This window comes from Alternaria conjuncta (assembly GCF_024043145.1).
Source record: "Alternaria conjuncta strain BMP 0040 chromosome Unknown scaffold_5, whole genome shotgun sequence".
Lineage (NCBI taxonomy): Eukaryota > Fungi > Ascomycota > Dothideomycetes > Pleosporales > Pleosporaceae > Alternaria > Alternaria conjuncta.
This window is the reverse complement of record NW_026250094.1, coordinates 635,678-649,731: the sequence shown is the minus strand read 5'-3', so window position 1 is coordinate 649,731 and position 14,054 is coordinate 635,678. Positions and strand designations below refer to the sequence as shown.

At 52.1% G+C, this 14,054-nt stretch overlaps 6 protein-coding genes across 6 annotated transcripts; 3 read left to right on the top strand and 3 right to left on the bottom strand.

Moving 5' to 3' along the window:
- Positions 1-625: 625 nt before the first annotated feature.
- J4E85_003893 (uncharacterized protein) lies at positions 626-1,621 on the top strand (the record flags this gene model as incomplete). Its single annotated transcript, XM_051468158.1, has 3 exons — positions 626-903; positions 964-1,290; positions 1,342-1,621. 3 exons carry the CDS (start codon positions 626-628, stop codon positions 1,619-1,621), a joined length of 885 nt encoding a protein of 294 aa, XP_051327750.1.
- Positions 1,622-2,077: 456 nt separating this feature from the next.
- J4E85_003892 (uncharacterized protein) lies at positions 2,078-3,932 on the bottom strand (the record flags this gene model as incomplete). Its single annotated transcript, XM_051468157.1, has 2 exons — positions 2,078-3,278; positions 3,325-3,932. 2 exons carry the CDS (start codon positions 3,930-3,932, stop codon positions 2,078-2,080), a joined length of 1,809 nt encoding a protein of 602 aa, XP_051327749.1.
- Positions 3,933-7,699: 3,767 nt separating this feature from the next.
- J4E85_003891 (uncharacterized protein) lies at positions 7,700-8,610 on the top strand (the record flags this gene model as incomplete). The annotated part of the gene is made up of 2 exons (XM_051468156.1): positions 7,700-7,930; positions 8,428-8,610. The coding sequence occupies 2 exons, from the start codon at positions 7,700-7,702 to the stop codon at positions 8,608-8,610; spliced, it is 414 nt and encodes a 137-aa protein (XP_051327748.1).
- A 965-nt stretch (positions 8,611-9,575) lies between these two features.
- J4E85_003890 (uncharacterized protein) lies at positions 9,576-10,334 on the bottom strand (the record flags this gene model as incomplete). Its single annotated transcript, XM_051468155.1, has 1 exon — positions 9,576-10,334. One exon carries the CDS (start codon positions 10,332-10,334, stop codon positions 9,576-9,578), a length of 759 nt encoding a protein of 252 aa, XP_051327747.1.
- Positions 10,335-11,535: 1,201 nt separating this feature from the next.
- Positions 11,536-12,281, bottom strand: J4E85_003889 (uncharacterized protein; the record flags this gene model as incomplete). Its single annotated transcript, XM_051468154.1, has 2 exons — positions 11,536-11,577; positions 11,634-12,281. The coding sequence occupies 2 exons, from the start codon at positions 12,279-12,281 to the stop codon at positions 11,536-11,538; spliced, it is 690 nt and encodes a 229-aa protein (XP_051327746.1).
- A 958-nt stretch (positions 12,282-13,239) lies between these two features.
- J4E85_003888 (uncharacterized protein) lies at positions 13,240-13,918 on the top strand (the record flags this gene model as incomplete). The annotated part of the gene is made up of 2 exons (XM_051468153.1): positions 13,240-13,471; positions 13,536-13,918. The coding sequence occupies 2 exons, from the start codon at positions 13,240-13,242 to the stop codon at positions 13,916-13,918; spliced, it is 615 nt and encodes a 204-aa protein (XP_051327745.1).
- Positions 13,919-14,054: the final 136 nt, after the last annotated feature.

Sequence of the window (14,054 nt, the reverse complement as noted above, 5' to 3'; positions counted from 1 at the left end):
AACATATCCCTCTCGAACTAGAACTATTGTAGACCATGGTTGAGTACGGGAACGACCATTCCGACGAACAACCCTAGTAGCCCACCGTTATCGACTTACCAACCCGACCAATGTACAAACTCAAAGTCCCTCACGGGAAGACTTGAAGCCTGCGCGCGAAACCCGAAAGAAGCATCTGAGACAAAAGGACTCGGGCAGCATACCGAGGGTCTACAACCCGGATTGGCATCCGTAGGAAAGAGTGGGGAAAGCTTATGCACGACTTGCTATCTTTTGCCTCAGACTCGTATAGCGTGATGCCAGTTACCCGCAGCGCAGGACCAAGCGAACGCAGAATACACCAGTAGGATTGGCTTAATCTTCGCCCATCTAGGAAGCGGAGAAACAGTGAAAGGATAACGGGCTTCCCAAGTTGCGATTTCGTGGTTGAGCCGCTGTTGCACCGCGCTCTCACTGGTCGGCATATGAGCTAGATAGCGGGCCAGCAATTTCACTTCCTAGTTCGCCACCGATGCTTAGGACACATTAATATCTCTTACCTGAGTTGCGATAGAGCTTCCAACCTCGCAACCCTTGGACTATACTACCGTGCTGCTCGTTCTCGAATTCATTCCGCCGACGTGAAATGGCGCCACAGACGTCAATACCTCTAGCTGCGAACGTACTCGGGACCATTGGAACAGTATTCTGGTGCGTCCAATTACTACCGCAAATATACCGGAACTGGAGGACCAAGAAAACAGATGGACTACCTGAGTCCATGATGCTGCTATGGTCAATTAGTGGAGTGCCCTTCGGAGTGTACGCCATCGCGCAGCAATTCAACATCCCGCTTATCGTCCAGCCGCAGTGCTTCTGTGTGTTGTGCGGTGTTAGTTGGGCGCAGTGTCTTATTTACAGCCGGTGAGTCTATCGAAATGAAACGACATTGCCTGTCAAGATCGGACGGCTAACCAGGATTAGGAAATGGCGAACCTGGACTGCATCTCTTCTGCTCTTCGCTCTTCTCGTCTTGTTCGCAGGGGTAGAAGCTGGCCTTGTTTATGCTATCCGACAGCCATACGCCGACGGGTTGGAGTGGCCAGTCCTGTTGATTGGCATCGTCGCCTTTCTCACTCTCATCTCAGGCTACATACCTATCCCATTTGAATTACTCAAGAGACGGGGCCGTGTCGTAGGTATAGACTTCATCTTCTTGGCCATCGATTGGAACGGCGCGTTCTTCTCGCTGATGGCTCTCGTAGCCCAGAACGAGTTTGACGTGCTCTTCGGGACCATGTACGCATTATGGTATGTATCGTGGTAATCATGTTATCAGTGAATAATACTAACGATGCTTAGCTGTGCCATCGAGATGAGTATGGTCGTCTCACACTGGGTCTGGCTGTTCCGAACTCGTGGGATCCGTAAACGCGCGAAAGAAGCTGGCGTGAAGTTCGATGAGTTCGAGGAAGCAATAACCTGGCAGGCTAAGGGTATTGATGTCGAGAAGAAGATCTTGCGCTTCTTCTCGAAAAAGAGCAGGCTCGAAGAGAGTACACACACACATGGGAATGGCACAGACACCCTTGTCAACCCGGAGGAGATAACCCCAAAGACAGTCCCAAATGCGGTTGTATAACAACACGATGGCGATAAGACAAACTTATCTTTGTCTCTAGGAGGTATTGGTTGGATTTGGTGGATACAGTCCCGTGGTTCCGCGTGTGGACGAAATACTTTTAGCGCAAACCTAGCTAGGCCGCTGGGTCGGCGAGATGTTCTTTGGTGGCGTCCGCAGTATAAAGGTACATGCGCTCTTCGTCACAAGAGTGCTTGTGCTGTCGCACCAGCGGTCGCGTCATTGTATTGGTATAAAAATAACAAGGATTTTAGTGTTTGTGGTGTCTCGAGAGGAAGTCGCGCAACAACAGCAACAGCAGGGCAGATTCGATTATGTAAGAGCCAGCACAGATCCCAAGGCTTGGGATCGCCATCCGTCACCAACATCTTCACGAGAGCAACACACAACCAATTTATGAACATTAAGATATCATTATGCCGTATCGTCTGTATTACTAAGAAACACAAGCGACGCTCAAGCACCTACGGCGCTGCGCGCACTCTGCCTGCGGTGCATCGCGTACCTGTTCTCGCCACCCGGAACACCGCGCACCACACTACCCCTGCGAGAGTTGGGCATCGAGCCGCCCTGCTGCGCGAATGAGTTTGCGCGAGAACCGTACATGCCTGGAAGACTGCTAACACGGCGGCCACCAGTCTCGTCACGAGCAGCACTAAGTTGCTGTGCGAAGGGACTGCGCTTCCTGAGTTCAGGACCCTTCCAGTAGATGACGTAGACCGAAACTACGAGAAGAAGAGATATAGCGAAGAGGATCGTGGATGCGTACGCGAGATGGTTTTCTCCACCAATGTTGGAGAAGAAAGGCGTGGCGGGGAGTGTAAGAACACCAGCGAGGAAGTCACGAGCCCAACCGTTACCACCAGTCGCGGAGGCTGAGTAAGGACCGTACGCGCAGATCATGTAGTCGATGGTTGCCATGTAAATGGCGTAGTTGGCGATACCAATGATTGCTGATCCAATCAGAGATCCTATCCAGTGAATTGGTGGGCCAGTGCTTGTCCAAGCGAAGATGATGAGACCGATAGGAAGGCATGGGGCGGTATACAGCAACCACCAGAGACGCGCCTCATATTGAGACCTCTCGTCATCGGGGTGATCGCGACGGAGGCGCTCGTTACGCTTGATAGCCGGGAAGAACGAGAACCACGCGATAAAGTAGCCGATACCGATAGCGATGAAGGTCAGTCCAATAGCGTAGGCGGAGAAGTTCCATTGCTCGTATACGAGTGCGTATGACTGCAGGAACATGAAGATGATAGCATCGGAGAAACCGGATAGCAGGGAGAGAACGAGCACGATGGGTTCCGTGACGAACATGCGGAAGGGACGGACCCAGGTAACGAGAATCTCGTGGACACTGAAACGTTCCTTGAACGTCTTGAGCTCGTTGGGTCCCCAGATGTTGTTGGGCTTGCCGTTCTTCTCGCCTTCTGTACGGCGTTTCTTAGCGATACGGTCCATGAGGACGGTGGTACGGGTTTCGGGAACGAAGATGGCGTGGGCGATTTGGACGGCTCCACCGAAGATCAACTGAATCCAGATGTTCCACCTCCACGCGAGGAATTGTTCGACGAAGCCACCCGCGATGGGTCCGAGGACCGAGCCGCCGACGGAGGAGAAGACAATGAACGCAACGGCGTATTGTTGGTTGTCACTAACACTGTTAGTATGAAACTCGAATGAAGGCGCGAAGTACTTACGGTTCCCACATGTCCGCGACCATGGCGAGAGTGACTGAACCACCTGCAGTAGAGAGACCGCCGAGTGCACGGAATCCAAGGATGGTACCGAAGTTGGGCGCAATGCCCACGGGAATTTGCCAGATGTTGACAAAGAAGAGACTGAGCTGGAGGATGGGCCATCGTCCTAGCTCTTCACTCCAGGGAGCCCAAAGCTCACAGCCGAACGCGTACGTGATGAGGAAGATGGCTGCACCCAAACGCGCTGCCTGCTTGCTGACGCCGAACTCCTCAGAGATACCCCCGACGGCGTTGCTGTACAGCGAGGTGTTGAAGTTCATGCTGACCTGCACCATGAAGACGATGCTGAGAATGGTCCATTTCTTCCATGTTGGAAAACAAAACCCGAGTTCGTCGTAGCAGTCTTCCTCGGTGATTTCGTAGCGATCGTAGGTGCCGTACTTTTCGTAGTGTTCTTTGTCGGCGGCGGTGATCGCGTGATCGGCCGGGTTCTCAGTGTGGTGAAGGTCACCGTCGGAAGCGCTCTTCTTCTCAGCGTCACCAGCTTCGTTCTTGTTGACGGTGTCCATGTCGTGGATTTCGGGCTTACGCTCTGCTGCAGACGCCATGTTGTCGACAGCAATGCGCTTGGGCGGGTTATTGGTTAAAAGTAGTCAACCCGGAAACCAGTTGCGGGGACTGGGTGGGAGAATCTGGGGTAAGATGATAAAACCCAGACGTCACGCAGGCGGAAGAAGCAACTTATAAGACGCGCAGTGAATCCAGAGGCGCGGGTGCACGCTCCAAAGAGCCCAATGCACACTGTGCGCATCACAAGGCACGCGCTCGAATCCTCGAAACGTCATATTACAGCTTCCACGGCTGACAGGGCTTGAGCGCTATGGCGCGTTGGTGCTAGAGGCCGTTGGACACTGTCCCGGGGACCTCTCAGACCAGGCGATGTAGCATTAAATATGGGTCGAAACTTAAGTGCGCGTCGACCGAAGCGAAGGTAGTATTGGCTTTGGACAGACGCGCGGGACGCCTTGCCATCTCCTCACTGTCGGGTGTACACCGAGTAATTGGTAGAAGGTGTGCTACGTCATCCTTGACTGCATTGCACGTCTTATCTTCGCACGATTCCCACACCACAGATGGTTTCGCAACACCTGATCTTGGCTTTTAAGCCTCCAACACAAGGCCCCCGCCCGCCCTCTAAGCATCGAAAGAAGGCAGACCAAGCTGCGCCGATCGTCCGCGCCAAGCTGCGCCACGCGCCTTAGCCTTGTTTATCGAACTTAAGGATGCGACCCGTGACGTCAGCTCGGTTACCGTCTCGAACGACTGGCGCCTCGCCCCCATGGCACACCGGCTGCCGGTGCACGATTCACTCCTCCGCGGAATCTCCACTATCGATTTCTCGATCCACCTCCGACCTGCCCCCGACATTTGCACGTGGGGCCTGCAAGTTGCTGACTTCTAGACGGTCTGCCACGCGCAAAAACGTTATAGTGGCGGTCGGCTTCCCTTTTCCAGATGCTCCGACAGCTCCGAACGGCCCACGCGTGCTTCGAGACGCGTTGTGGGTGGGATGAGGCTCAAAATTTGCATATCGACACGCCTAGTAGCGTACATGATGAGCGAGAAAATTTTACGGCCCGATGGTTCGAGATGGCAAAGTCGGTGTCCGACTGAGCTTCTCAGTGCACGCGCTGGACCCATCGGAGGTGGAGCAGGGTGATATCCGTAGCCTGTTGAGTAAACACATTGCCGGATCGTTCAGCTCTTTACGATTTGCTGATGTACCTGATTTCGAACTCATGGTTGAGTTACTACCGAAGACACTGTACGGAAGCGAACAAACCGAGCCGGCTCTACCGCGACTTAGGCATTTGATAGCATTACTGATCCTGATCAAGCATACGTCGCGCCCGTAAAACTCCAAATGATCTAGTGTCCACAGATCACTGCATCTTCCGACTACCGGCATGCGACCCTTTCAAACTACCGAGTCGCGACCAAACTAGTTCCCTGAAATGTCATTATACACTCTCAGCCAGGTCGCAAATCCTGTTCACTGTAGGTCCTTCCATCACGTGTCCAATGCAAGCCTTGGGCTTCAGTGTTTCTCAATCATGGGAACTCAGAAGGTCCTTCCAGGCCGTATCCATCACCTTTGTGAAGTTTCTCCAGATTCGGCTTTCTGCCGCCGGCTCGTCTGTCGCCCAATCCGGATCGTTCTCCAGTTGTTGGAGAAATTCTTGTTCCATTCTTTTTCTCTTTCCCCCACCTTCTTCGTTCCAATCTTCCAACATGTTTTCGCAGACCTCGCTCAGTTCCTGTATCTTCATCCACAACATATTATACCTGTTCTCGAACACGCCTCGCAGTTCTGTAGGCAGTATATCGAAGTTCCCATTCAATGCTCGAGCGCAACCATGTGACGTAGTCGCTGCATGTATTGTCCATTCACCAGCCTTTGTAAATCTCACTGAGCATTCGGGCTTAGGGCATTCGAAAGCATTGCTTTTCCCCTTGTCGAAGTGGTGGCGGTCCAAGGCTTCTATGAAGAGAGGCAAAAGCGCGCGTTTCTGGAGGACGTTCCTATCCGAAACAAAGCTGTGTTTCTCAAACTGCCCGACTAGACCGCGAAATGGCCGTCCAGGCACTAGTACTGTGTTATTACGCGTTGTCGCCTCAAGATCTTCCCAGCCTCCATCTCCAAGAGGCCGAAAGTATGAACTTCTCCACTGCGGCTTCTCCCTATAGCTGTACAAGTCGGTTTTCCAATTTTCACCTTTCCCTCGCGTCTGCATGATGACTGCCTCAGCGGTGATGCTTTTTGGAGAAGCTCGTAACAACACTTCTAGGCATAGTGGCACATTCTCGACTTCCTCTATGACGTCGCAGAGCATCAAATTCTGATTGAACACTACCCTCTTAGCTGCCGGGCATCTCTTCCTCAATGTAGACCAGAATCCAGCCACAATATCTTGTTGTACGTCTTCTGGGCGGAGTGGTTCTTTTGCTTCTCGTTCCGGCCAAAGCCAGTTATGCAGGCAGCCGTACTCTAACTCTACGTTCTGGACATAGGCAAGGAACGTAAGGTCGACGCAAGTATGACCGGGATAACCGCCTTTAATAATCCAACTACTATCCAGGAGGAAAGAGGCGTTAGGATGTCCCCAGAACAGCTTTGATGACTCGATGCGTAGCATGGATGAAGTTCGCATGAGCTGCCAAAGGGTTGGTATCGAACAACATGAGAGGATACGAAGCTGAAGTTCGGTGGGGAGCCTTTGGAATGAAGAGAACCCGGAAGGCGATGGTTGCGATATATTGTTGCCGTCACGGTGCCTTACGTACGCAGGGAAGAAGACGCGTTTTTCGCCACCCCAGTTCATTCCTAGATCCCAATTGAGTGGCTGCGTCCATGGAGGTCGAGGGAGTAGGTTAAGCAGATTGCCAACACTTGATTGATGCATTGTGGCAGGTCTAGGGCGAAGGCTACGAGACTCGGGGTTCTCTGGTGGCAGTCGCTGCCTACCTGTGGGCAATGGCGGGGGCCAATGAGAGTTCAGAGGCCTTACAGTGGCGCCGATCACCCGCGGGGTTGTCGTATGAGCACCCGATGCCATCCTCTGAACTTCAACACTGACCAGACGCACTCTCTATACTCGGACTACCCAAGAATCGCCACAACTGATGGTTGATGCGCTAGGTTTTGTTTCTCCAAACGTCTTCATGGAGCACACATTTGGGTAGGTCACCAGGTGTCGCGTCTTCGTACGACTTCGGATTTGAGGTGAAGGCAGGGCTGCATACAGACGGGCCGTCCAGGTGATGATAAATCAATATGGACTCAGTTTACGAGAGAGATACGCTTGTAGGATGCAGTTTAGCTTCCTTCAGCTTCGCCATAGTAGGCCAAAGGGAAGAAAAGCTGGGTGTCACGAACATTTGATGAGTACCTGGAAGGGCTAGCGGAGGCTTGTCTCAGCATTTCCTAACCTCAAATGATTACATCGATTTAGTGCCCCACATCACGAGTCTCTACGACAACCACTGATAAGTGAAAGCGAAAGGCCAACATGTGTTATTAACCAGCTTTCTCGCGGCGTCGTTTGCGCGAAAGCACGTGCAATCGACTGACATCTCATACGGGACACAGAAGTCGGACATAGGCCTCGGCTTCACTCAAGATCGGAATGTTGGCAAACGGGCACTCACTTGCTGGCTGTGGAATTGACCTGCCTTTACTTACTCTTCCCAACACATAAGCCTGCCCTCCCGTTGCGATCCTTGCCTCCTACTTCTTCCTCCACCAACAAGTCAAATCAACTCCTTCCCAATTCGACTTATCACTTCGTCCTCCTACAGCAATCTCTCACCCGCCATGCGTCTCCTCATCCTCTTCTTCCTGACGCTGCTTTCGGTTGCAGCAGGTTTCACTTTGCAAAAGACTGATGGCACCACGATCGAGCTCGGCGATGAGCCTATGGTCATCGACGGCAGCGACGTGATCATGCCTCAGGATATCTTCGCTAGCGCGTCCCGCGTCAAGCTTGACGGCATCTCCGAGGCTACCGACGTCAGCACTGCAGACCTTGACCCTTTTCCGGCTGCTGTACGTGCACACCACTACCTCTTACTCATCTTCTCTAACTGCCATCTAGGTAAATCTCTATGAAGGACCCAACAGGCATGGCAGGCGAGCTAAAGCCTACCTATGCGCTACAGGAATGAATGGTTGCCTCGCAGACGGCGCGTGAGTGCACCGAGTCAGTCCACCTCACCGTGACTAACATATTCAAGCTCTGAGCCATGGGCTTCTTCGCTCACTCTACAAGCATGCCCCCACGGCTCACCAAATGGGGGCAAGACATTCGCATGTTTCTTCTTCTCGTAGGTCTTATCGAGTAAGCTCATCTGCGGTACGAGAGTAACGTTAGCTAGCACACCGACCTGCGATTATACTTCTAGGTTCCTTTTGACTCGCACGTCTATCGACGATCTCAGGAAGACGACGCCGAAATTTGATGTGAGTACCAATGGGTCTGGACGTCGTGAAAGAAGCGTCCCTTTACTGACCATGATGAACAGGAGACGATTAGGTCTATGCAGTGCTTCTGGGATAGGGATGCTCACGTCGCTGGAGTCGATGCTCGTTCTGAGCGCCACTCCGACATCGAAACCTTCTCCAACGTCGGCACCGCAGACATCGGTACCGCAGACACCAGCGCCGAAGATCCGCACTTGGTATGGCGCATCGTCGTCCTATTGATCAATTCGCTGATAGCTATTTAGCTTGCCCTGTTTGAACAAACCAAATACCAAGGTAGTAGAAGTGTCGCCTACTCCTGCTCCAAGGGCGATTTGGGCTGCAGGAACATCAGGGAGTGAGCGCACCAACCTACGCCCATTCTGTACAATTGCTGACACATGATAGGGACAACCCTTGGGCTTCCTCGGTATCCTTAACACAGTGTCCTGACGGTTACGAAAATGCGCACAAGCAGTTCCGATGCGACTTGTTCCAGTATGTCTCATCAAGCAGGCCCACAAGTGATATAAGGCTGACCCAAGCTAGGACGCGGAACTGCGAGGTTATCAACCAAGATAACCCGTCTCACAACACCGGCCGATCTATTGAAGATCTTTATCCGTACGGATTGGATGTGAGTGCTCTAGATATATGACCTCTTTTGTCAAAGACATCTGAGCTAACGACAATGAACAGAACAGGATCAAGTCTGTCAACTGCTACTTCGGCGCGCTGCCAAATTCCCCACCCTGAAGCTGGGGGGACTACTGTACGACTAGTATATGGCGCATCGGAATCGATCTTTTCCAGCCTTAGCTGCTCCAGACGTTCATTCATGTAGCTGTCAAAATGACACAGGCCTTATACAATGCAAAGTGCACAAGCACTCGCCACTAGGAAAGATGAAATGAGATTCCTAATTATACATAATTTGTCTTCAAGCTCAGACTCTAGACATCGTATTACTCGCAATCAAGGGCCTACACACTGGTAGGTACTGAATCGCGCCGACAAAAGACAGGGATCTTGTTGTACCTCGCCTTCACCTTCACCCAGCTTCACGTAGACCCCAATAACCCACATCTGCGTTGGTCGTACTGTGACGCACATCAATGTATACCCCAGCGCTCACTATTACACCCACCCACTGCTCTTGTGAAGTAATAATTGCATGCAGCAAAAGACCCGCTGATAATTACTTGACCGCGCCATGTCTGTACATCTTCTCTCATACCTGCGGCTCCAACACCCATACCAGACCATGCTCATCCTCAATACCGACATCGAGTTTTTTGAAAGCTGTCGATCCGTGCAGCGCCAGAAAGTCACATGAAAAGTCTTGAATCAACTCCTTCAGGCCCTCCAGTTCCGCACGACGACCCTTGAACACGTGGAATCGAACCTTGGTCAAATGACCACAGTCGGCCAAGCCATGTAGACGCAGACGCTCGAAGATCTCAGCACCGGTGCTAGGTTTCTTCTCTGTCGGTCCGCGTTCCGACCATTTATAAAGATGTGGTGAGACCATGTGGAACACAACTGTCTTTAGCGCGGTGCACATCTTGATCGAAGGTATAGCTTTGCTGAAGTCGTAACAGAAGTCTCCGTAATAGGCAAATTGAACATGTTTCAACCATCGTAGTCCCTCATTGGCTTCTCCGAACTGTGATAGGAAAGCTTCAAGAACTGGTGAGTCGTCACTGTTGTCCATGAAGATTGTTTGGTATCGCAGGTAGAGTCGGGAAGCGATGATGCGCTCGAGCTTGTTGGTGAAACAAATCGCTGGGAAAGAGTCCTGAAGTGCGTTCTTGCTGGGACTGTCGGTGGGAATGTCGGTAGGAACGTAGAGTTTGTTCCTGAGATGGCCGCCAGCGAACATGGCGTGCTTGTATATAAGCTCCTTCACCTCGAGAGGAAGAGCGACGAAATTGAACGGTTTGTTACCGGGAGTAGCTTGGCAGACAGCGGCGGAGCTGGTGAGCGACATGTTGGCGACAAGTCCTGTGGTACCGGATTGTGCAAAGATGTGTTGGGGTAGGCGCTGTCCAGCTAGACGCTTTTCGTGAGTAGCTAGACGATGCAGAGAGGCGAGGGCTGCTGAAAAGCTGTATAATAGCGAGAGAAGGTCGCAAAGAAATGACGATCACGCGCTGCTTTGTGCACAGACTCTCGGGCGCTGGTCGTGTCGCGGAGGTGAAAGATCGCAACCAGGGACTTGGCTACAAGCACTGCAGTCTGTCGTACAGTAACTGAGAGCTGCAATGACAGCGGTGTTCAAAGACGCGAAGATTCAGACCAAATTGACACTCACTGAGTCGGAGCTGTTGCTGGCGTAGGCTTGGAAGATGCTGCCCAGAGGGAGAGCAGCCCCAGATCACGTGAAGACGCGCTTACTCCCTTAGTCTCTTAGCGTCCGCCATGGTTCCACATCCATGTCCAGATTTGCATCAATATGATCGCTGCTCATACAATCTGCCAAGTTTCCTGTTGATTCATCCGGAAACGTCGATGCCGTTCCTCAAGCCCTCCTATCCTACACAGGCATTCCACGCAGAAGCGTAAACTGTCGCACCCAGATATACACGGCTACGCCAGCTTTTTTGAATGTGTTCCAGGCTTCATGGTTGATGTCAACATCAGCCTCAGACAAGAGGAAAAGATCGAGACGCGAGAAGATGCCGTGGTCGAGCCGGTGTTGAAGGATGTGTTCGACCGAGGTTGGATGGACACCGCTGGTGCAAATTAGACCGAGCTTCTCAAGAAGTGGAGGTAGTTTGCCTTCCAGAGTGTCCGTAGGTGGTCGAAAAGGCAAAGTGAGCTGTCGTAGGTGAACGAATGTGCTGAAGTCTGATATTAAGCCCTCCTTATGACTTGGGTATCGACAGTGTAAGAGTTCGCTATGATCAATGGGTTCGACAGATAGCGTCTCTAGAACAGCCTTGGAAACAAGTAGACGTTCTAATAGCTGAGCAAGAGATTTAATACCGTAATTGAAAGTGCAGAAACCGCGGACGGTCTGTGTCCGAAAGCGTAAATTGACGTTTCGTACTCTTGACATGTCATCATCCTTGCGATATAATCGAGCGAAAGACCATGTCGGAGATTCTCCTTGCCACAGGAAGATGCATGCATCTAAATGCTGTATATGCACTAGGCTCGGATGGTCATAATGGGGGAGATCTGTGAGCTCACCGAGTCGTAAGGTCTTCAAATTGGGTAGCAGTTGAGTGCTATTGAGCATGAGTCCACTCTTAACATATAGCTCACTCAGCGTTGGAAAACGCACCGGGTCTACGTCATCGTGACACGGCGTGATACCCAAGAGCCTTCGTGTGAACGTGACATCTGTCAGATCTAGAGACAGATACGTTCCTCCATGCTGCTTGGTGTAGCATTCAAGCTCCAGCCGCTCTAGATTAGGCAGGAGCCTGAGCAATCCGCCGTAGAGGGCTGCAGAGCGCCACCTCACAACATCCGAGAACCAATGCTGTTCGGACACGTGGGTTCCCATAATTCGTTTGAGGCGGAAGACGAGCTGCTCTTGAATATCCCTGTATTCCAGACAATGGGGGCTGTCAAGAACCTTATCGACCACAATATCAGGGCGACCTGAAGTCATATCCCAATCGATGCGTTCGGCTTCAGCCTCGTCCGCTGTCGAAATGATGTCGGAGGGCACGGTGCAGTTCACGACAGCGAGCGATATTGAGCGTATGCTGTTGAGGCGCTGAGGTTGAGCGAAGAGCGTGCGTAGCAACAATATGAGGCGATGGCCCTCATCTGGCTGTTGGATCATCGGTGCGGAGTATAGATGCTCGTGTGCGACCTTGGCTTGGGCTTTGCCGACGCGTGCATAGGACGCAAGATCTTTGGAGGAGATATATGCCGCGATCTGGAGCTCGATCTCGGTCGGAAGGTCGGCAAGGCGAGCCATGCTGGCGATGTAGGTGTAAGTGCGGTTGCGCGGGGATAGGATCGTTAAGATGTCGACGTCGAGATCACAGCGCTAATAATAGCCACGCGTGAACAGGTATCATGAGACTAGGCTGATTAGCACGTTAGATCTACTTCTGGTATTTCTGGGCCGCCACATTACAGCCACGCGTTGTCCGATCAGTTTGTTAAACGTATATGCCACGACAGTGATCTCTCGGCCGCCAACCCTCATAACCTTCGTATGCAGGAACGGCGTGCCTGCTCAACCCATAAAACATTTGAGGACAGGCGAATAAGCTTACGGATGACATGTATGCATTCCGCATCGAAAGCTGGAGCCCTTGACCACTGGCAATGCGATAGCCGTCGTCCCAACCCTTACGAGCCTGTAGTAGACAAACTTGGTTCGGCTTTGCCCAGGTGGCTTGCATGGACTAACTCATGCTCGAGGATCCGAGGTTAGTGTACGCGAAAAAAAAGGATGCGATCGCAGTGTGCATCGTACGAAGGCAAGAGGCGTGACGAGAAATGACGTTGAAGTGGAGCGAAGACGCGTGCCGCACACGCGCTGGACCCCTGGCGCTTATCTTATCGCGTGTCTGCACGTGTCTATGGCAAATCCAACTCGCGCAGGTCGCACCTGCTGTTTTTCATCTCTCACACCTCAAAAGTGCTCATCAGCATACGATTCCAAGCTCTCGACATGACATCTCCGGGCAGCATCTCGACCGAGCCACCCCTCCTTCCTGTTTGATCGTTCGCACCAGCGGCGAAGCGGGGCTGCGGAGCTCCCACCTGCCCCTTGCGGGGTACACTTCATAATGATGTATAGGCTAACGACGACTTTTGAGCCTCTGAGAAAGTTCTAGGCGTCCTAACAGAAATTTGTACCGTAAAATCATTCCAGAAGTTCGCTTCTCTTCACATACCGATCTCGCATTCAATTCATCGCAAACATGTCCGCCGCTCAAGCGCTCCGCCAAAAGCAAGCCCCGATCAAAGATGGGTACCGCAGCGACCCTTCATCCGCCGTCGTCACCCTCAAATCTACTGGTTCGCTCGACGACCATTCGATAACATGCAAGCTTTCCGATAGCTCAGCTGTGAAGGAAGCGCATAGGGTAGCCGGCCTGCACCAAAAGGCTGGCGGCGACGACCCAGCGATATCTGGGGAATTATGCTCTGGTGGTACGCAATATCTTTATCGGATTTGTATGTGATACATGTGCTGACATTATGCGCCGTCAATTAGACATGCTCCTCGATGCCCTCGTAGCCTGCTCAGGCGTCACCCTAAAAGCCGTCGCTACCGCCCTCGGCATACCCATCGCCTCCGGCACCGTCACCGCAGAAGGGGATTTGGATTTCAAAGGCACACTGGGCGTAGACAGGACGGCTCCTGTTGGTATAACAGGCATACGGTTGGAGTTTGCGGTCAAGTTTGGGGAGAGGGAAGATGGCAAGGAGGTTACCGAGGAAGAAATCGAGAAGTTGGGCAAGTTGACAGAGAGGTATTGTGTTGTGCTGCAGACGCTGGTACATAAACCTACCATTGCTGTCAGGCTAGCCGGAAGTGGTGGCGGGAAAGAGGGTGACGGTGTTAGTAGGGAGGTGTCGCATAAGAGCGAATTGTAGCTACGGAACGTAAGTTGATTTGGGTGACGCTATCTAGCTGAATATAACAGAGTACATTCAGTACCTCCACATTGCAACTAGGTACTTCCACACATCGCTATATCTCATCAACAAGCCAATGCTTCTCCCCTTTCCA